This window comes from Pyxicephalus adspersus, chromosome 9 (genome assembly GCF_032062135.1).
Source record: "Pyxicephalus adspersus chromosome 9, UCB_Pads_2.0, whole genome shotgun sequence".
Taxonomy (NCBI): Eukaryota; Metazoa; Chordata; class Amphibia; order Anura; family Pyxicephalidae; genus Pyxicephalus; species Pyxicephalus adspersus.
Window position 1 is genome coordinate 36,416,701 of NC_092866.1, and position 23,452 is coordinate 36,440,152.

The 23,452-nt window shown below is 37.8% G+C and overlaps 1 protein-coding gene across 2 annotated transcripts in view; it reads right to left on the reverse strand.

Annotated features, from left to right (window-relative positions):
- Window positions 1-3,362: 3,362 nt before the first annotated feature.
- The window catches only part of GPHA2 (glycoprotein hormone subunit alpha 2), a 30,703-nt gene continuing 10,613 nt past the window's right edge, over window positions 3,363-23,452 (reverse strand). Inside the window, exons 2-6 of one of the 2 annotated variants that reach the window (XM_072421427.1) lie at window positions 14,633-14,679; window positions 8,364-8,499; window positions 7,006-7,107; window positions 6,509-6,693; window positions 3,363-4,345 (exon numbers count right to left, since the gene is read on the reverse strand). In XM_072421427.1, coding sequence (XP_072277528.1) covers window positions 4,244-4,345; window positions 6,509-6,693; window positions 7,006-7,102 — 384 coding nt within the window. In that variant the 5' untranslated portion in view covers window positions 7,103-7,107; window positions 8,364-8,499; window positions 14,633-14,679 and the 3' untranslated portion in view covers window positions 3,363-4,243. Of the gene's footprint in view, window positions 4,346-6,508; window positions 6,694-7,005; window positions 7,108-8,363; window positions 8,500-14,632; window positions 16,882-23,452 lie in introns of those variants that run through there. The other variant, XM_072421426.1, reaches the window with a different exon arrangement.

Sequence of the window (23,452 nt, forward strand, 5' to 3'; positions counted from 1 at the left end):
AATTTAGCAGGTTTATTGCCTTTTCCTTCTGCAATAAAAAAAAAAACCTTACAATGATGGATACTTTTTTTTATTAGGCTCTTCTGTGTTTATATGTTAAAGAAAAATACACAAAAAAAATGACAGGAAATGTTCATGAGTCAGCAATCGTTAGTAACCTGCATTTATTTTATGTACAGTTTGTATAATATCTCCCTTTATGATTGCTCGATATGTGATGACACTGATGATGTTTATTTGTAATCTCAATTTCTTGTCAATATTTAAAAAAAAAAAAAAAAAACCTTATGTGTCTAATTACAAATGTTTAAATACGCCCACCTGTCTGCGTTCCATTGGCAACTTCTTCTGCTCCTCTTCCTGGTTCCTTATCATTAGCTGTCTTGATTGGCTGGGTTAAGGTGATGTACCTGGAGAGTTCATTCACTCCAGCTGGATCTGTTTTTTTTTAAAGGAAAATGGCGATCAGGCAGGTATGTTTTATTGCAGAAGGGACATTGCCTATCCGTGCCCAAAATAAATCCTTCCTGATCACAATTTTTCAAAGCAAGGACTATAATTCTACTTCAAATATTTAAAAAAAACTACTTATTACCACCATAATTTTCTAATTGGGGCAGTTGCAGTCAGAAAAAGTGGTTATAAAAGACTAACAGCTGTGAAACACTGCAAAAGGAGTTCTAGAAAAAAATAGGTTAATAAGCATAAAGCATTTAAAGTGTATGGCTAGTTACAAATTTTTGATCCTAGATTTTAGAACCTCTGTCAGCTTTTACTGCTCTCTGGGGCTCACTTCTTGCCCTGATAGTGTTTTTTCTCAACCAAAACAGTACAATTGGAGGAACAGGCTGCCACCAGAGCGCAACTGTACAAACCCGAGTGGTATTACCTGAATGAAATATGACAGACCTGAAAATCTTGGAAAGAACATGTGACTTGACCATTTGCAAATAATGTCCAATTTTACTAAAGTATGAAGAGATGTGAGTACAGCATCCCATCCTACACAAGATTCAAATGACTAGATAATGTGGAAGAAGATTGTTTTGGTAGGCTTAGTGTATGCTGAGTCACAGCATTCTGGCAAGGGCTGAATTGAGGCTCCACATGCTCCAATTCAAGTGAATAGCAGTGTACAGGGACCATATTTTGCACATGGCTGTGGATGTCACAGACTTGTACCATGTGAAAATGGGGTTTCCTGTGGGGTGGATTGCCACTTCTGGTCACAGGACAGTAGTTTTCTGTGCACCAGAGAGCTCCCAGTCACATAGCACATTTATGCTGTTGATCTGAAAGAAACTTTGGCGAGTCAACCCAGACCATTTGTGCAGCCTGTGCAGTCTGTGCAGGGCCATCTGAAAGGCAACAATACAATGGCCTATCTTTATGTACTAGGCAAATATTGGCATACTTTTTGCTGTCACATCTTGGCACTGCTCCATATTAGGACAGACAAGGGTATATATTCTTAAGGTACTCCAACTGTTTTTTTTTATGATTTATATCATCCACCTACACATTGTGCTTGGGCTTGGTTTATTATGAAGTCCTATTGTTCTATCATGGGGCCCATTGTTGATTTGTCCACTGAAAATCTCCTCTCCTTTAGTTAAGGTTACCCAGACAAACCTTAATGCGTACCTAAAAATTTTAAAATGTATACAAATAATGTACAAATAATTTTACATACAAATGGCATCAGGAGAAAACACCAGTCCGATACATTAAACACATTAGAATAATCCTCTGAGATAATAATAAAAATATTAAAAGAAACCTCAGTATCTCAGTTTTTCCTATTTACAGAAGGGAGAAAAGAAATAGAGAAGTGAATAAGTTGTGGGGGAAAAGAGGGGGGGGGGGATATCCCGACCTATTGTGTCAGTACAATCATTACATACCATTACAATAGTTTACTCCTCACAAGGAGAGTCACCAACCAATCTACCTTATTCTGCAGATGTACTAAACTGAACCCAGTGATACCAAGTCTGAACAAATTTGTCGGTCTGATTCATCCCATTTGCCATCAGGTCTTCCATACGGTATATCTCCACCACCCTCCTTAACCACTGTTCGAGGGTTGGTGGTGTATCACACTTCTATATAGCAAGAATGCATGACCTAGCGGCATTTAAAAGATGCTGAAAAATAAAGAGTGTTTGTATGCCTTTTTTGACCTATCAGAGACATGAAGTAATGCCAAAGCGGGTTTATCTTGAATATTAATGTCTGTGAGTTTATGGACAAGAAATGCCACTGATGACCAGAAAATAGATAAGGAGGGGCATTACCAAAAAATGTGCAACCAGGAGCTGATCCACACCTCCAGCATAAATTGTCAGTATGAGAATAAATCTTAGCCAATTTAGTGGGTATTCTGTACCACCTAGTGGCCAGCTTGTAGTTCGTTTCCTGTTATTTATTGCAAACTGCAGCCTTATGGCTAAAGTGGAGCAACATATCTTTTTGGGCTTCCGAGAATTGCAGTCAGTCTCCCACTTGGTCAGAAAACCAGGGGTTTCAGGTGTGTGTACCGCTAACAATATCTGGTAGGCATAGGATAAGGAACCCCTCAAGGGATTCCCCGTTAAACACAGATATTCCAAAGGCAATAAGGAGCGGCAAAAAGTTGTAGGCCATGGGAGGGACACACATGTGTAACACACATGTAAGTTGTATACGGTGCCACAGGTCCAAAGGAGGCAGTTCCTTAGCATATTGCAACACAGGCAAGGGGTACCATGCCCTATCCTGTATGAAATTTATCGCCCTGTAGACACCCTTGGCACGCCACTGGCAAAAACCTGTTATCAGTTATTCCCGATGGGAACTCCGGACTACCCAGAATAGGGGACAATGGAGACGGATAATCAACTATACCAGCAACACCCTTTTTTAAAATAAAAAAGTGTGCAGCACCACCTCCTAATTCTCGACCGCTTAGGGGATTTAATTGGAGCGAAGCCTCCCGGGATACCTACGTCAGGCATCCCGGAAGGCTTTTGGGAGCTCCTTTCAGGTATGCACAGAAGGAGCCTTTTCGCTCAAACAGAAAAATTTGCTGATCTAACACATGCACAATTTTTTTTTTCATCCTATGTCACCCGACCCCGCGCCTGGTCGGTTGACGTAGGATGAAGAACCAGGAAGAAGAGCAGAAGAGGGTGGCTCCGGGACGAATGTTAGGAAGACCTGGGACCTGATGCAGGACACCCCTGGAGCGATCGGACTTCACTGCGGGATTCTGTGTATTTTTTTTTGCTTTTTTAGTTTAGTTTTTCTTTAATGAATAATGACAATGAGAAATGTGTTATGTTTTTCCCAGGAAGAGCAAAAAAATCCAATAAACACACTAATTTTTTACATTTCTTACATATTTATTAGAAAGGGAAAGCAAAACCATACACAATTTTTTTTATAAATAATAAATAAATGCACATGTATTATGAAGCAGTGCTTGAATTTCAAACCTGTTCAGAATCACAATTTACATATAATATTTTATATAAATATAACTAGAAAGCCTTATAAATTAGGGGTTTACAATGCAAGGTTTACACATGGGAACATATATTAGAAATAAACAGAAAAAGAAAGTCAGGACCCTTACTAAATAACCAAATATTTGTTTTATGGTTACTAATTGCGAATGGAATAATTAGGGTTTATTACAATGTTTTAGCTGACCAATATTAACTGGAAAAAAGTCAGTTTTGGGTTGAATTGTTGTGAAAGTCATAGCAAAACTTATTTTGGATGGAATAAGTAGTAGGGTTTGCAAAGAAGTGCCTGCTGTGCATACATGGCAACAGTCAGTAAGAGGCACAAAATAGCATTCAATGCCATGACATTGGGAGTAGCCAGAACTGGAGCTGGGTGGGCTGAGAATGTGAGTATTGGCTGTGAGGTGTCACATACGTCGAAATGGTGTCAGCCCCTGGTGATGTCTGTACCCCCCCCCCGCGCCTACTTAAGGATGCTATTGGACTGGTACATCTACAGAAGTAAACAGTAAAACATAGCAAAGGTTCCAGCCTTTTCCAATACTTATAAATAAATTTTGGCTTGAATATCAGTACCTTCACTAGGGTGAACGGTGTAACCCTGTTTACAATGGTTGATCAAAAGTTATTGTAGGGTCACAACTTTTTAATGTTTTCAAAGCGCAGTGGAATTGCTGTAAGCCTCTGTATGTATGGTTGGGTGATTTTGCCAGCAGCATGGAGTAGTAGGAAAGTTAATATCGGGCCAGACGACACATGTCACATTGGCATTCCTCTGCAGAACCAATCTCTATTTCCTCCCAGCGATATGACCCACAAAACAAGCGAACCTTCACCTGGAAAACAACAGCATCACATTTACTAATTTTTAACAGCAACCAAATATGCAGCAGGTTACCTATTGTGAAGATCATTTATATCAGTCATTCCACTCCAATCCAGCTTCCATGGTAATATCCGTATAATAATCAAAACCACAGAAAGGTCAATTTCCCATAAGTAATGGATGCTAGTGAGTACTGCTCACTTCTGTCCATTGTAAAATGATCAAATGCAGACATTAGGCACAAGTGAATGGGGTGGACATTTTACAATGGGTGAAAAAACAAATTATAGATACAGGACAGCAATATAACTATGCCGTTAACACTCTTGCCTTTCACTAGTACGATACTGACATTCATTGCAGTGATATTATGTGCACACAGTTATGTGCACACAGTCACTGGTGTTATCTGCAGGCAAGTGTAGGTATGTGTATTGGGCTGTCATACCAAAGAATGGCAACAACCCAATTAATTTAAATTAAAGTCAGAAAAACTGCCATGAGATAGAGCTTTTTGGAAGAAGAGTCATTTAACAGTCATAAACATTTTGTGTGCTCTGTCTGCAGTGCATGTGTAGTGGATGAATGGACCTCCCAGCAATGTAATCTCAAGGCTGCTGCACAGGGAAAGTCTGATGTCCAGAGTGTGACCACAGGAGAGTCATACCATCAGGTACAAGGGATGAGGGTGATTAACACATGTTCTTTGCTCTACTTCCCCTAATACAGTTTCTAAAATAATATTCTTGTTCAGTTTTATGTTTGTTTTTGCATTTAATATCTGTGAGTCAGTATTCTATAAATTATTAATGGTAATTGGTCTGACAGGGTTTGTGAGTTTTTTCTTATGACCCAGGGTTTTATAGTACTGAAAACATTTGTATTTTATGAACAATTTCTAGTAATACAGACACATTAATATTTTTTCATTATCACATTATCTATTATCTTCTATAAATGTTCTGTGTTCTCCTTCCATCAAATGCTGCATGTCTGTGACACCTTGTACACAGTTCTATCCTGTAACATTTTTGCACAATGCGGCATACGCCCCATGGATATTCCCACTATCTGTGGGATGAGGGAATGGAGCTGGGTGCCAGGATTCTATAATATTCACGTGTCTTGGAGTTACATTATAAAAAGGAGCTGGCATTGTTGCTGACTACCCATTTTCTTTTTACCAAAAGCACTGAAAATTTACTGACACAGCAAATGTTTTCACTGATATATAAACATGATAAACAGTATATACAGAAAAAAAAGAAAATAAAAAGAAAATAAAGTCAGGTAAAGAATGTAACAAAAATCAAGAAATACTAAATGGTAATTCGCTGATTTGAACTCATGATGGAGAACCGATGTCAGATTGGCTTTTTTTGTGCATCAATTTTTAATTTTCCTGGCTGTGTCTATGACTTTTCTCTGAGGACTAAAGCTCCCTAAATAACAAACCTAAACTGGCCAGAAGGCTGGGTGCCAGGCTGTGTCACTGCTGTGCCCTTCCAGGTGTTGATATGTTGGTACTTAATTCAAAATACTGCAATTTGAAAAGCTGTAGTTGTAAGCTGTGAAATGTGGTGGCATGGAAAGAGCATAGTTTATAGTTTCCTCACTTTCAGGCATAGGTTACACAGGCAGTGGGAACAGTGGTTCCCAGCTAGGTTTGAGCTGACCCAAACCTTCAAGCTTCTGCAACATGAACAGCCATGTGTGTTGTTGGGATAGGCTGGCATTGGTAAACTGGCTCTTACTGCCCCATTCATTCCCCTATGAGCAACCATGGACAAGATGCCTTAAGGCGCCACCCAACCAGAGAAACCTGTAAATCGTTTTTGAAAATAGTAAAAAAAAAAAAATGTGTACTATAAATTGATATTTATTACTCTAGACTTACATATCATCTTTAGTCTGATTAGAATATTTCTAACTACAATAAATATACAATATAAATGCTGATCAGAATCTTCTGTAAACAACAAACCCCAAAAACTTTATTCTACAGAAGGAAAACCCGGAAAAAGTATAGACAGCTGTCTCACCCCTTAACCATAGCTTGCACAAGCAGCAAGTGCTTACGCAAACCTGGAAACCCTGAGGGTAAGCATTTAATACACATTTCATATATATTTGCATTTTAATATTTATTCCATTGTTTGTTCCAGACACCTACCTTCTGCATTTTGCTGATGGTGCAGCACTGTGACACTGATGTTATATTGTGTTTGAATCCGCTGGCTACTAACACTGAATGCCTGGAAGGGAATGCGCTAGATTCACAGTGACCGACACATGCATTTATTACTTGTGTCCCTCTGCAAGTCCCTTTACGATCACTTCTTATAGTAACATTAAATGCTGTAGGGTCCAAAAAAAACATAGGTGTAAATCACGCTGTCTCTTTTTCAGCAAAGTCTCTTTTAACTCAAGTTGTAACCTTGTATTTAACATGTCTCCTTTCTCCTGTTTAGCATTGCCTTACACTGAGACCAGCTGATATATAACCCTCACCAGGTTTCTTTTTTTCTCAATAGAATTTTTAACCAAACTACAAACTAAGATCAGAGAGAAATTACTAAATTTTTTTTTACTAAATTGTTTTGGTTTACTAAACATGCACATATATACTAAGATTCCCCAGCACCTTATCTGGGTCTAGTGTTCACTTACGGTGAATATGACATCCAGGTATAGCCCCATCATGGCTTTGAGTCTTTGGGGTGAGTACAGCAAGGGTTAGAAAAACAGAGGCAAATGTAAAGAACATGATGGCTGTATTGGAGAAAAAGAAACAGTTTACTATAGTAATCCTACTACTAATTTCATTAAATGTAGCAAAAATATGACTTAGCCTGGTCTTTAGCGATTTTTCTGTGGATAGACTATACGCCTACAAAACACATAATTAGGTTGATTGACTAAAGATGCATAGCAAGCTTAGTCATTAATGTTCAACAATAAATCAAACCAAAAAATTACAATGAGGAAGCATTTCACTTGAAAGTTTATTTCAAAATAATTGTAGAAAGCTAAAGAATAATCAATTATAAATCTAACAATCTAACCAAGTCCATTTATCTGCCAAGAAATGATAACCATCATGCTAAACCAAGAAAAGAAAATGAAAGTTCTGCTTTTCAGCATCTTACCTGAGTAATAATGAATGCCAGTTGTTCAGTACAATCTTTCCTTCTTCTACATTGTATATATACACCTATAAGTACTATGTACTGACACACCCATCCACACCTGATTTGCCAGAATACCACCCACCTGTACAGTACCCATCCCTTCCTTGGAGCTCTCCAATGATCCCAAATATTGAACGATGTTGTATTTATCATTTCTGTACCACAAAACCTTTCTCCTACTACTCCTGCTTTTCTAGAATAAATGTAATGTAAATGTTATAGCATTTTGTTAATAAAATGCCAGTTTAAAAAAAATATTATTTATTTGGAAATCATGCACTTTATTATTAAAATGACCAAGTGAAAAATCTTTCAGACACCCCGCACTGCCCCATATTAACTAGCCCAATTCTCGTTTTCATTCTTCTCATACTGTAATTTATGTACATTCTTTTTCTATTTAAAAAAAGCTGATACATTCTTTCTATTTCATTAAGCCTAGGCAGCTCTGTAATTCTAAAACATACATTATAAATTCATCAAACCTAATACATTAGTTAAAGATTCATACATTAGGTATGCTTCCTGATCAAGAAAGCAGTGGACAATGCCTTCATAAGGTGGGTTAAATGGCATCCTGTAGTACCCATAAGCCCATGTGGCAGGGCAACAATAAAGGATCACAACTGGGAGATGGGAACAGAGTGCTGAAACCCTAAAACCCAAATAATAGGAGTTTGTATTTTCTTGGTTTATAATACCATTGTGTCTTGTTCATGAGTGATTTGCTTTAAAGCGGCCTCTCTGAATCCTTTCTTTAGAATAATGTTACAAATTTTGTTGCTATCATCAATGTTTTAACTCAAGTTTCATTTAGAGAAAGCAATCTTTCCTTACCTTGGAAGTAATGTAAACACTATTGTCCTGTAAAAGGTTTTGTGCATGTTAGCTATCTTGGATACACACTCTAATTGTGGATGGTTTGTCTCTTAATGCAGTGACGGAACACGTGTTCAGTGGAGGTGAATTTGTTCTGCAACAAAGAAAAGTATATTCACCAATGAGAAAACCATGAAACAATACATGGTGATCACCTGCGAAATGCACATGGAATTTAGCTGTTGACGTACAATATTTGTAAAACATCAAAAGAGAACACCTTCCATGAACAAAAGAAGCTAGATCAGAAATATGTTAATCCAGTGGAATTACATAGAACATCATATTTTCCACTTCCTATTGTGTCATTTATTATAGGACAATCCTGATAACTGAAGGAAATTTCTTTTGTTGGATATCTACAAATGGGCTTTTGCAATCCAAGGGAGGGATTAAACTTGTTTTGGGATAAAATATGATGAGCAACAAATCCCAACTGCCTGTGTCATTGGAGAGTAGTCTTTCTACTGCTTTAGGAAATTTTAATCGGAATACATAAATCTTTTACTGTATTCTAACATTTGGACAATAATCAAATTTGTTTTTTTTTTAACATTTACTGTTTTTCCACTGGTAAAAATATATTCAGGTACTGTATATGCTGATGCAGTGGTGGAACTAGAGAGAACTAAAGTGAAACAAAGGGCCTGATTCATCAATGAAATGCGCGCTGGTCAGCGACCTCTATTAGCACAGTCGGGTCCGAGTTCTAGTGAACTCGCCTGCCGGTTTTCTGCAAAGATCTCGAATACGCCAATTAAGGCGATTAATTTTCAGCTGCGCGATTCGGAAGGAGATGTTAACCTCAATGATGAGGTGATAGCAATTGATTAGCGCACACCTGCGCCCTGTTCTGTGCGCATCTCCAGTCCATTTTACAGGTCAGTTTGAATCTTTAATGCTTGATGTTTTTTTTTTTTGTAAGTGTAGCTGAGTTGCATACTCATTCTAACACACCTGATGGTGATGGAAGGAGGTCCAGGTTGCCAAGCACAACATCAAACCACATTGATTGCCAAGCTCACAAGCAGGGTCTCGCACTCTTAGAAATGAACAGATGTTGTGTTAATGCTTAACTTAATGCTCATAAATATTGGAAGGTATGCATTATTTAGGTGTTTATACAAAACAAATAGTACTAGTATATCAAAGTTCCAAGGCCAAATCCACTTTGTGCCAAACATTTTCTTGCTTTTCCATCCCTTCATGGTGTTTTTGCAGATTTGAATGGCATTTTAGATCTTTGCCCACTATATATAATTGACTTACATTTTAAAATATGCTTTTTTCTTAGCGCATATAGATGTTTTAAACATTTGAACACCACAAACATTTTTTATTAGGGCTAAGGGTAATATGTGTGCCATTAGAAAGAATGATTTTTTAGGGGAACAGTGACTTTTATTGCAAGCTCGCCAGTGTAAAACTGCCAGGGATGCGCAGCTCCAGCAGCGAGCTCATTTCTGTTACTAACTTTCGCGGGAATACGCCAGTGCCTGAAATTTAGTTGGTGAATTGTGCGACGGCTTCCAAATTTGGATCACGAATACGAATGCGCGACCGAGCCTCCGATTTTGCTTAGTGAATCAGTGCCAAAGTGACCAAGTAGGCTTCATGAAGCCCAAACTTGAATGTCACTGTTGTGCCCCCAGCGATAGGCAGTTTAGATCGGGCTTCATAATATTCATGATATATTTGTATAAAGAATGCCTATATCACCTCCAATCTTATGTAATAAAGATAATAAAATTAAATGTAATTTTAACACATTGCTATTAAAATGCAGAAATGTCAAAATGATCAAAGAGTTATTGCCTAAAAAATCTACAATCCACACTAAAAATAGCCACTTATTAGTAATAATTGAACGTGCTTTTGGAAGTTAACCTTGCTGTTTAAACCAGAAAATAAATATCTAGTAAGTAGTTAGTCAAATTCAACTAGTCTTTTTTGTAATGTTGAAGACATTTTGCAGCCAATCCAAGCCACTTGAAGTGAAGTTGAATTGAAATGACAGAAAATGTTATTTTAAAGTAAAACTGTTGTTACTTTTATGATAACAGAAAACACCTTAGCAAGCAGCTATTTTGATGACATATCTGTAATTTAATGAAAAAGTATGTTGAGCAAACTTTAGCACCAGAAGGAAATGATTCTGCTTTTGGACTAAGGGGGGAATTATACTGCTTTATTCTTTTAATCACTTTAGGTTCATGAGTCAGAACAAAAAGGAAGTTACTCATAAAACTATTACTGAGTGAGAATATTACCTACAACTCTATAAATGGTCATTTGTTCTAAAGGATTTTGGTTTTACAATATACTTGCGTCATATTACACATACAGTATATGCTGCTGGATAAAACATTGCCGACATGAGTCATGTTAAGTAAAATATTAAAACCATCAAAAGGTGAAGTGAATACCATTGATTATCTTGTTGGAGTGTCACCTGCCAGGAGGTAGGATATATTGTTCGTCAAGTGAACAGTTCTTGAAGGTGATGTGTAAGAGACGGGTAAAGTGAGCAAGCGTAAAGGTCTAAGGTGACTTTAACAGAAGCCAGACAACTCAGAGCATCTTCAAAACAACAAATCCTATGGATTCCTGTAAGGCCCTGGTCCAGCAACAGTACTCACAAGACACCAGTCTCCCAATCTAACGCCACACTCTTCACCTTTAGAAAGCCTCTGCTCAGCCTCGGGAGACTGCTTGCGTTTCCCAGCACACAGTGGCCCCCAGGACTTAGTACACAAAGGATGGTGTCTGGGGAAGGACTTGCAGGGGACCAGGACCCACAGATAAAGCAGTACCAAGTTTCCAACAGAGACAAGTCCGGAAGTCCAGAGCAAAAGGTCATACACAGGTAATCCGTCCACCAGACAAGGTACACAAGGGCAAGACACAAGCAGAGTTGGGGTCACAGACAAAAGGTTGGTCCAGGCAGCAAAAACTCGGAGGCTCACAGCATGGAATCCCCAGCCTGATAAGCGTTTCCTAACAATTCCAGCTTGATGTGTAGCCACAGACCATTCAGTGCTAATTGATCCTTGCCCGCTGCCAAAACTGCCTACAGTGGATGTGTGTGCATGACAACTGTACCACAGGGCAATCAGAAGTAAATGGGGGCACTGTCTGATAAACCACATATTCCTATAGAGTAGATCATATGAATTATGTGTGTTGTTGGTTCTACCATCTCTCAAGAAAATACAAACAAAACTAAATGTGATAGAAATGAAAGTAGGATTGCTTTTAACTAGAAGGGTTAGCTTTTGATTAAAGCCACTTTATTTTTTTTTTCCAAAACCCATGCCTTTATTAATAGTGTTCTGATGTAGTGCAGTTCAGGACTACTTTGATGGAATAGATATAGTTTTACTAGCAGGAGGTTTTGCCCATTTTCTCTGCCGCTCCAGAAGTATATAATCATCTTGCTGATGGTGTAAAGTTCAATTCATAACTGGTGGTCAAAAACACCCAAGAATAAGCTTAAAGCAGATGAAAACAACTGCTGATTGATGAATTAAAAACATTTACTATTAGTTAGCAAATGTTTTTCGTCCAGGACCAGATTTATTCCAGTTTTTGCTGGATCACCCAGGTTCTCCCATGATAGTCTATCTCTTTCCCCAGTCTTGGATAGCCTAAACAAATAAATTAGGCCCGCTGTATGTCAGGAAGGTCCATCCAGCCTATATAGTGCACAGTGCCTAAATACTGTGAGTTTAACGATTCCTGAAAGAAAACTCAATGCAGGATTGCTGGGGTTACAAACTGCCCACAATATGCAAGGACATGAATACGCATGCAGATTAGCAATTTCATAGTGAAATTAGAACTAATGATCACCAAAGCTTTTGAATCAGCGTGGCAGCCAAAGAAATGGCCTAATGAGAAGAATGGAAAATGACAACCCTCATGTTCTAATAATGCAGGTTTCTGTCAATACACATTTCATTATCTTTTATATCTTCACCTCCCTAATTTGTGGGTTGAAAGAAACCTAACATTTAATGTGAACAATTAGTCGCACAGGAGTTCAACTCATTGTGAGGGTGAATAGTATGTCTTTATTAACAAAGACCAGTTTTTGTCTGTTATCAAGCAGTCACTTTGATAATACACAGAAGACTGATTCTGCACAAAGTGTACTTTTCATGTGCCTTCCCCATGGTCTTTCTAAGACAAATAACAAGGATTACATTTTTTTATTGTGTACGTGCTGCAGTTATCTGTGATTCCATGCATGTACAGTGGAAAATTTATGTGACTGATGGGTTTAAGAAAGTGGCTGGTAGTGTCTCTAATTCATCTATTTAGCAGATTCAAGTTGACTCAAACTTGTAAGCCTCAGGTTTCTTAACGGAACAGGAATCTTTTATTGTGTAGTCCCTTGTAAATAGCATTAGTACCAATGTCCTGCAATGTCCCACCAACTGCAATCAAGGACTATAGGAAGTGACAAATCCCCAGATCATACAAAAACTAGAGCTGAGTGAAGCTCAGGGTACAAGATTAGGATATTCCTGGTAAGAGGAAGGATTGGAAACATGACCTGAGACAGCAGGAGGAAATGCCGCTATTGAACCCACAAGTCAAACAAGACTTGGGAGGATCAACAGAATGTAAAACAACCAAAGTTCTGGGTCATCCCAATGTATCTCTTGCAAAATTTCTACCATACTGTCTCCTAGACAATCAGCATCACACAGACTACTACTCTTCAATGTGATTGACCTAACAAGGGCATGTCAGGCACTTGTAAGTACAGAACCTTCCCTAGAAGGATAAACAATCAGGTCACAATGAAGATTCCGAGAATCAGTATTTGGCCTAACACTGGAGTTGCCCCTGGGAAGAACGCGGAGCAGAAATTACACTGAAGGATTTGGCCTCAATTAACCCACATTGCCATAGCCAGGAACAGAATTGTGACAGCCTAATTTGGGTGTTGGATTGTGGCTGCCAGCTAAACTTAGGTTTTTTGCACAGTTTCTAACTGCTCTTTAAACAGAGCCTTCAAACACTGGAATATCTGGTATTAAGGTTGTGGACTCCTAGTTGACCTGAACTACAGGTTAATCTGCTAAAAGATTGACCACAAGCTAGGAATTCCTTGGGGGTTACCAGAAGTATATCAGATTGTTTCAATGCCCTATAACAATGGGATTAAACCGTTAGTACTCAGGAAAAGTCTTAATATTTTCTGGAAACAGAAACAGTGAGTCGATTTCTTAGGTTTAGGGTCATACACACTACATCAACAAAATGCAGCAAACTGTAACTTCTCTAAAAATCTTCTCTGTGGTTCACCCCATGTACACACACACACACATTATTTTTACAACTTCTGAAAGAAAGTTAGTGCAGATGACATCACATAAAGAACAACCTTACAAATTATTAACTCCATAATTTCCACACACACACACACATATAATATAAAACTTGTCCTGGTCTATAAGCGGGATACAGGTACAAAAGCACAAGTGGCTGAAAATGTATTAGTTTAAAGATATAATTTTTACAGAAGCACAGTCTTTATATTTGTGGCCACCTTTAACTACCCTGAACACCATAACTATTTTGAATTGCCATCGAAAAGCTAAGTTAAAAACAGCATGAAAGTAGAAGACTTGTGAACAAGAATTTTGACTTCCCTTCTTATACAATCAGTTAATAAACAACATACTAAATGTTTTCCCTTATTTACAGATGAATGCAGGAGCAGGAGTAGTATTTCCAGAGTAGTGCATTTTTAGCTACTGTGGAAAGATCCAAAAAAAGGCTTAAAGTAAATATTGAGATTCAAGATCTCTTCTTCTAGGGCAATGTTTCCTAATATTTTTACCATTGGGGAACCCTTGAAATATCTTTCTCTCCACAAAACCTTGGTTATAAAACACTTTTCTGGACAATTAACTGGCATTGGACGTGTCACATTTGCCATGCTGAATCACACAACACAAAGGGGTTAGCGGGGCAAACAAGCATTGAATACTTACTCATTCACCTCAACAAATAGAGGTGAGGTACTTACTCATTCACCTCAACAAATAGAGGTGAAGTGAGGTTCCTTAGAAGTTGTTTAAAAAAAAACAGCTTCTAAGGAACCTCACTAAGAGCAAAACAGATTATCAAGCCTGCATAACACCTGGAGCTGCTACATCAGCCCACGGAACATCAAGAAGAACATTTTATGTGGCCAGTAGTACATCACTTACCTGCAGCCTTGAAAAAAATGCTGGCCAGAAACCGGAGGTTGGTATTCCTTTATATTTGAAAATATAAAAAAAAAATGTAAAAATATTAAACACGAATATTAATAAACAAACATAAAAGTATACTATTATAAGTTAGGGAGTCGAGTATTATATATGTCTATATAGACAGAGATGCCTAAATACAAACACACGAACACACAGTTCAAAATCTTTTATTCTAGAGAAATCTCTAGAGCAAGCCACATTTGTAATGGTAATTGAACAACAGAACTTTCATCTTCTAACAAGATCTGGATGGCATAGGCAGCGAATGTGTTTAAAAGATAAATCATTTGGATTTGCCACAGCCTTTGGTAGTTTTTCTGGGAAGACAATTGATAAGTTGTGTGGTAATACATTTTGCTAAATATTAAAATAAGCTGGTACTATCTGTGGGCACCAGCAGCATTTGAATGTAAATTAATAGGACTCGACCACATTAAAATTTAATGAGGCCGCGGATGAGATAGATAAAATTTGTAAATCAGAGGTTGGTAAACAATGTTTATTTCCAGTAACATATGAATGAACAAGCTGTTTTTTTCTGTTGAAACGAGGGAGGGGATGAGGTGTTGGCATTTCACTGTGCTCTTCTCCACTGAGTTGAACAGTGGTCTTTCCTGAAGGATTATTCATTAATCCGCTGTGGTGGACTGATGATTGGCGGCATGGGACCACTGTACAGACAAGCAAGTTTAAGGCAGATGAAGATCATGAAACAGACATCATTGGTGTAAATGGTGGTGACATTGCTTGATCTTTCATGAGTGGACGCCTTGGCAGTCCTTGGCACTTTGGTGATTTTAACATTTACTGCCTACAGCTGTGCAGGAATATACTACAATCTTCCTGTAGCTGAGATATTATGCATTCTGGATAGTCATCCGCACAAGCTCAATCTAACCGGTATAGTGATAAATTTTGTGACCCCCAAAGAAGGACTTTTAATTAAAAATTTGATTTGCTCAACTTGCAAATGCGTGTGTTTCAAGAAGTGAATGTGACTTGAGAGCAAGATTGTCTTTGTCTTATCTTGGAGTTAGACCCCCTTTCCTCATCTACTCCTTTCACTGCCTAGGTCCGCTTTCCTTGTAAATAATATTTATGTATACCATATGTGCAAATAAATCTCTTCTTATAAGATCCATTGGTCTTTCATTTAATACAAGGTGACCAAAAACACAGGATATTCCACATAGATAATACATTACAATGTACACATAAGAATATAAGTATACACTCACACCCCATCAATAAACACACCTGAACATAATAACTAGTATTTATATACAGAAAATTACAGGAATAAGCCTTAGCATTTTAGAATTCAAATTTTTTATTTATTTATATGTGTATTCTTTTCCCTGCACTTATATAAACATACATTACAATAGGTGTACTTGATAGGCTACTGAGATCCCCAATTTAGGAGGCATTTATATTTGTGGGTTTTCTACAATAAAGACTTAAATATTTTGAAGAATGTTTCAGCTGTATTTCAGAAATAGATTTTTTTTCACTATTACAGTGGTGTTCATTAGTATACACTACCCAGTCCATTTACCTAGTGAATTTACAGTCTTCTCACCCTACATTTTCCTTTTTTTTTCTTTACCTTTACCTGTACTAATTCCACCATCTGTATATTTATATAAGGGCTTCTAGAGCAGCCAAGTAATCGAACAGGGATTGCCAAAAAAGTCACCCTTTTAAAAATCAGGCATTGAAAAAGTGTTAATTAGAAAAAGAAAAGAAAAAAAAATTATCTAATCACCACTTTATAAACAGGCTCCTTTCTGTGCCCGTTGTACACATTCAGTTTGTATTGTTAAATGACAAAACATCTTTACTTAACTTTCATCAATCTTGATTTTGACATGTCAAACATAATATATTCCGATGTTTACGTTCACTGACTGTGAAGCTTTTTCAGACTAATAATGTGGAAATGGTTCCCTGATTTTCACTCTGCTTGCAGTTGTAACATGTTCACAGCCAGAATACTTACCTTTACTATACACAAGTAATTACCTGGCATTAGTACCTTTCAGGACTGAAATTCTCTTGGACCACATCCCAATATACATAGGCCCTAAGTCATCAAGCAGAATCAGACGCTCGCTCGCGCATTCGTATTCGCGATCCCAAATCGTACGCCGTCGCGCAATTCAGCAACTGAAAAAGCTTGCGGCCGGAGCCGCGCATCCGGCAGCTTTACACTGGCGAGCTTGCATTAAAAGTCACTGTTCCCCTAAAAAATCATTCTTTCTAATGGCACACATATTACCCTTAGCAGCAGGGTGCCGCTCCGTCGCTCTCCCCCCTCCCCTCTCCATAGAGCATGAACGGTGCTGTATGTACAGCACCATTCATGCATCGTGCACTCCCTTGTCGTTGGAAAGGATCGTGAAAGATCCTTTCCAACGACAAAAAATGCAAGTGTGTACGCAGCTTTAGTCTTCTCACTAGCATGCAATGAGCATCCACACAGCTTGTCTAGATCTGCTGTAATCATTAATATAGATACTGGTATGAACGTTTAGAACTGATATTGCACTCCTCTTAAGGTGAATGAATGAATACAAGGTGTCTGCTTTTTGGCTTTGATTTATATAATATTAATAAATGACTCTGACAAGACAGCATAAAAACCTAAAAATATACCTGTGATAGTAGAGGCAATTTACTTGCTTTTCTGGGGAACGTGTATAAATGCATGCTATAATGTTGCTTTGGGTGAGTAGAGTACCTGCACCCTTATTGCAAACTGTGGTTACATCCATCTTCTCGTAGTATGTACAGGCTGGCAGGGGATACCACAGCATGCAGTGGCGAAGATGAGCGATAATCCAGAAGTGTAAAATAACTGTAGTGACTGCTGAAAAAGTAATCTGGGGCATCACAATACTCAGACAGCAATACATAAAGCAGATACTATACAGTACAGATACTGTATTAGGGTTGTGCGGATTTAAAATAAATTGCTCTAGTATATTTTACAATTCATTGTACAACAAAGCCAAGACATAAATGTCTGGTACACTAGGGTTTTCCAAAGGAAATTTGAAAGTATCCTTCTGATAAAATGGTAAAAGTTACTATATTCATTCAAGAGAATAGGAGGTAACTTTTGTGTTAAAAAACATTAAAAAAAATCCTGGAGTACAGATTTAAAAATAGAAACTGTATATAAAATTAAATAATATCGACATGCCTTAAGGGCAACAAATGGAGTACACAATAGTTTCAGAGAAAAAAAGCTGTCTTTGTGTTGCTGGTAAACTTTGGCCCACTATGGTTCTTTTGTTGTATTTCGGTTATTATTCATTCACCTTCTCTTTTGCTTCAAGAATATTCCCCCACCAAATTCATCAGGGAAAGCTCAGACATGAGGAAGCAAAGCTCTGTCTCTACCAAGATGACCCCCTTAGCATACAGGCAGTACGGAACAAGGCATGGTAATTCACCATTAGTAAAGAGATCAGCTGCAAAATGTCAACATACAATACTGATAAATAGTCATTAGCTCTTGGCCTGCCCTTTTTGAGCACAGCCTTCAGGATTCAAGGCCTCTTTGATTAGAGATTTGTTGTGTTCATATACTTTATTGAATATATAATAATTTATACAGTTCTTATGTTTTACATCTGCTTTTCAAAGCATCCCAAAGCTCCTCCTTTACTTCTAATGACAGATTTTTGGATTCTTTAACTTTTCTGGAACTTCCATAATCTTTATAATCCCCACTCTCATCTTTCCATTAGCACACACTTTCCCATGACTTTAAATTAAAGCCATTTTAAAAACCACAGCATATCACAGCCCACACCCTACACACAGACAAAGATGTCAAAATACAGATTTAGGGGGAAATGAAATCACAAATCATTATAAACAAATAGATCTTTTCAATAAAATGGATAAGCTATTTTAACTGCATTGGTTAATTCGCATCACAATAATTTATATTTAAAACATTTTTTTATAATTTTCAGTCTCTTGCCTCAAACCCAGGGTCAATTTTACTGATCTTCAATTTTATTTGTAATTACTTGCAACAATAGAATATGATTTCTTCACACATCTCACCATTTGTTATTTACTTTGCCTTTTCTGGCTTGTAACTGGGAGCCTGTAAGTCTGCCTGGAGCTGCTTCTTTTTTTTTTTTTTTTTTACAATACAATACATACACAATATCTACTCGTCACGTAATTGTATTTATCTTCACCTCGAATGGCTCCCTTTTCTGTTCCTCCGCAACATCTTACCAGTTTTAGTCTGTGTTTTTGTAAAAAGTCAGCACTGAGTATGCTTAAGAACTCCAATTATCTATGCAAGATGCTAACAATATTTTTGTTTATCTGTAATGCAAAAAAATTTGCAAACACTCTAACATTTTTATTAGGTTACTGCTAAAAGAACATTAAAACGGGTCTATTGTTTTAAACACTTTTCCCAAAAAAAAGAATGTAGTATTTTTTTAAAAAAAACAAAATTACTTATTGGTAAAGAAAATAAACAAGAAGAGATAGGGACAGACAGGCTTTAAGGACAAATATATTATATGTGTTTATTAAGTGAACAATTTCATATGGCCCCGGCTCCAACAGAGACCAACTAATTTATTCAAATAGCATGATTTCGAGAACACAAAGTGACAATAAAATATCTATTTGCATATATTCATTTTTGTACAATATTACTCATATACTAAAAAGTATCTCACAGTGCCCAACACGTTTCGCTTTTTGGCTTCCTCAGGGGACCATTGAGATCAAAGATATATCTCACCATCGACGTTGAAGCCTTATACTGCAGCATACCCCATACCCCATAGTTTAGGTATAGAAATTACGTACAAACACATTTCTAGATACTATCCCAACAATCTAGAATTCAACAAGTTCATAATCAACTTACTCAAATATATCCTAACAAGAAACATTTTTTATATTTACCAACAAACACTACCTCCAAATACAGGGGGTAGCCATGGGCACAAAATGTCCCCCTCATACACTAATGTTTTTATAAGTGATTGGGAGAAAAACTTTTTTCTAATCTACAGATAAATCAATTCCAACAACATGTATTTAATTGGAAAAGATTTATTGATGACATCATCATATTCTGGGGTGACTCCTCTATTACTCTTCAAAGTTTTTTTGAATCTCTAGAGAACAATGAATATAATCTGAAATCTACGATATATTTAGGTTCACACGGAGTTCCATTTCTTGATACTTACTTTACGGTAAAATACATACCACACTATATCGCAAAGATACATCTGGAAATACTATCCTTCATGCAGGGACTGCACACCCCAGATCCCTGAAGGATAGTATCCCATACACTCAAAACATTAGATTGAAATTAAACTGTACAAATGAACAAGACTTTCAACTGGAAGCAAAAGCGCTTAAGCAGAGATTACTTCTTCGAAGATACAGTAACAAAATCCTTAGAAAAGCATATAAAAGAGCCTTAGCTTTGGAATGCAATCAAATATTATTCCAACATCAGAAACCCACACAGGAAGACATTTTAAGGATTATCACAACATATAGTAGACAACACCGGGGTATTAAAAATATCATATCCAAACACTGGCATATCTTAAAAGGAGACCCCTCTACAACTAAATTTTTACCTTCTTATCTATCACATACAGAAAATCAAAATCTCTTGGAGACACATTCTTTTCTAGCCATTATAGGGCTTATCAGGTATCTGAAGAATCTACATCCATATCGGGCACCTACAAGTGTGGGCATTGCCCCCAATGTAGGTGGATCTTATAAAGGCAGAATACTCTTCTTCCTGACAAAACTCTACATGGAATAAAACATCGAAATGACTGTTCCACCCTTGGAGTCATCTACTTAGTCGATTGCCAATATGAAAATTTCTATATTAGCAAAACTAAAGGGGCTTTTTGAAAGTGCATATATGAACATATAACTAGGATAAATTTGGGTAAAATGTTAACGCCACTGAGTTATCATGTGGGGTTGCAACATACCTTCTCTGTACTAGACCATGTCCCTCAAGACCATAGGGGTGGAGACACTGATAAAACACTTTTACAATTGGAAGCCAAGTAGATTTTCTGCTTGAAGGCAACCTCCCCACCTGGTCTTAATGATGCATTTTCCTTTAAACCATTTCTACCCTAAGAATAGAATTTCAAATAGTTTGAATAAGAGTGAAATGAATATGAAACCCTATACATGTGCATAGGTTCATCATATCTACATTATGCATATGTGGATAGAAAACATGGATAGACTGAATATAAGGTATATAGATACATGTAACCACCTGTTGGTACATACTGTTGTCTCCATTTGATTGACATATACCCACATCATAAGACCAATAATGACCTCAGAATGAAGTGGACATAATAATAACACTTTTGAACAATCTGTATATTAACTGTAATGTTTAATATGAATTTGTGTGCATTGTAGAGAGGTAATAATATGAGTTGTCATACATATGTGAAAAATGTGTTTTGTTTATGATATGAGTTGTTATATATATGTGTAAATTATATGACAATTGTCATACATATGTATATGGATTTGATATGAGTTGTCATACATATGTGAAAAAATTTACTTTATAGGCAAATGTGCTTTATATCTAGCAAAACACCTCTAATTAATCTGTATAATATGTGTACTGTTTAATATGTACAACATCCGTTACAGTTTATATTTTGTGGTATGCTATAATATGAGTTGTCACACATGTGGGTGCCTTAAACCAGGGGATGCCAAAATAGGCACCCACAATCCCTGGTCCATTTTCCCCTCCCTCATTTGACCCGGGGTTTTTTACCCTGGATCAGGGCCTGCATTAGGTTTGGGCTATTTAGCCTTGCAGGTGAGGGCAATACTTATCGATCTGAACATTCTATCATATTATCACACATAAATACATAACAGAGGCTGCGCACAGGTTATTAGCAATGCTGCATGACCTGGAACACTGAATCCATTGATACCCATTTATATTTACATATATGGAGGCCATCTCCAGAACAGGTGGAACTAGGCCCAAAAAAAAAAACTACAGTGCTACATATTGCTGGAGGCATTCAGCACCTGAACCCCATTTCCTATGAACAGTGCGATGCAGGTGAACAAGTTCATGGGTGCAAGTGGGGGATACCTGTAGATAACACCCCCTAAAATTTCATCAATGGGCCATTGCCAGAACAGGTAGAACTCCAACTACAATGTTACACATTGCTGGAGGCTTCCATCACCTGAAGCCCAATTTCCCATGAATGGTGTTGTGCAGGTGAACAAATTCATAGGTGGAAGTGGGGGATACCTGTAGATAACACCCCATCAAATTTCATCAATAGGCCATAGCCAGAACAGGTGGAACTCCGCCCATAAAAAAACTACCCTGTTACACATTCTTGGAAGCTTCCAGCATCTGAAGCCCAATTAAACAGGAACGGTACGGTGCAGGTGAACATAATCATAGGAGCAAGTGGGGGACACCTGTGGCTAACACCCCCTAAAATTTCATCAATGGGCCATTGCCAGAACAGGTGGAACTCCAACTACAATGTTACACATTGCTGGAGGCTTCCATCACCTGAAGCCCAATTTCCCATGAATGATGTTGTGCCGGTGAATAAATTCATAGGTGGAAGTGGGGGATACCTGTAGATAATATCACCTAAAATTTCATCAATAGGCCGTGGAACTCTGCCCAAAAAAAAAAAAAAAAAACATGCCTGTTACACATTGCTGGAGGCTTCCAGCACCTGAACCCCAATTTCCCATAAACGGTGCGGTGCAGGTGAACAAAACAAGAGGTGCAAGTGGGGGACACCTGTGGCTAATACCCCATAAAATTTCATCAATAGGCAAATGCCAGAACAGGTAGAACTCCACCCATAAAAAAACTACCCTGTTACCCATTGCTGGAGGCTTCCAGTACCCAAAGCCTATCTTCCCAGGAATGGTGCTGTGCAGGTGTACAAAACAAGAGGTGCAAGTGGGGGACACCTGTGGCTAACACCCCCTAAATTTTCATCAATGGGCAATCAACAAAACAGGTAGAACTCCGTTCATAAATAAAAACTACCCTGTTACACATTGCTGGAGGCTTCCATCACCTGAAGCCAAATTTCCCATGAACAGTGTGGTGCAGGTGAACAAATGTATAGGTGAAAGTGGGGGATACCTGTAGATAACACCCCCTAAAATTTCATCAATAGGCTTTTTCCAGAATAGGTAGAACTCCGCCCATGGAAAAGAAACTACCCTGGTCCACATTGCAGGATGCTTCCATCCCCTGAAGCCCAATTTCCTTGCATCACATCGTTCATGGGAAATTGGGGTTCAGGTGCTGAAAGCGTCCAGCAATATGTAGCAGGGTAGTTTATGTGCGGAGTTCCACCTGTTCTGGCTATGGCCTATTGATGAAATTTTAGGGGGTGTTATCTACAGGTATCCCCCACTTGCACCTCTAGTTTTGTTCACCTGCACCGCATTGTTCATGGGAATTTGGGCTTCAGGTGATGGAAGCCTCCAGCAATGTGTAACAGGGTAGTTTTTTTATTATGGGCAGAGTTCCACCAGTTCTGGCAGAGGCCTTTTGATGAAACTAGGGAGTGTTATCTACAGGTATCCCCCACTTTCATCCATGAATTTGTTCACCTGCATCGCATTGTTCTTAGGAAATTGGGATTCAAAGTAGGGAATGGGAAAGTGTACTGTATTACCGGTATGAGCATTTTCTAGTTTTGT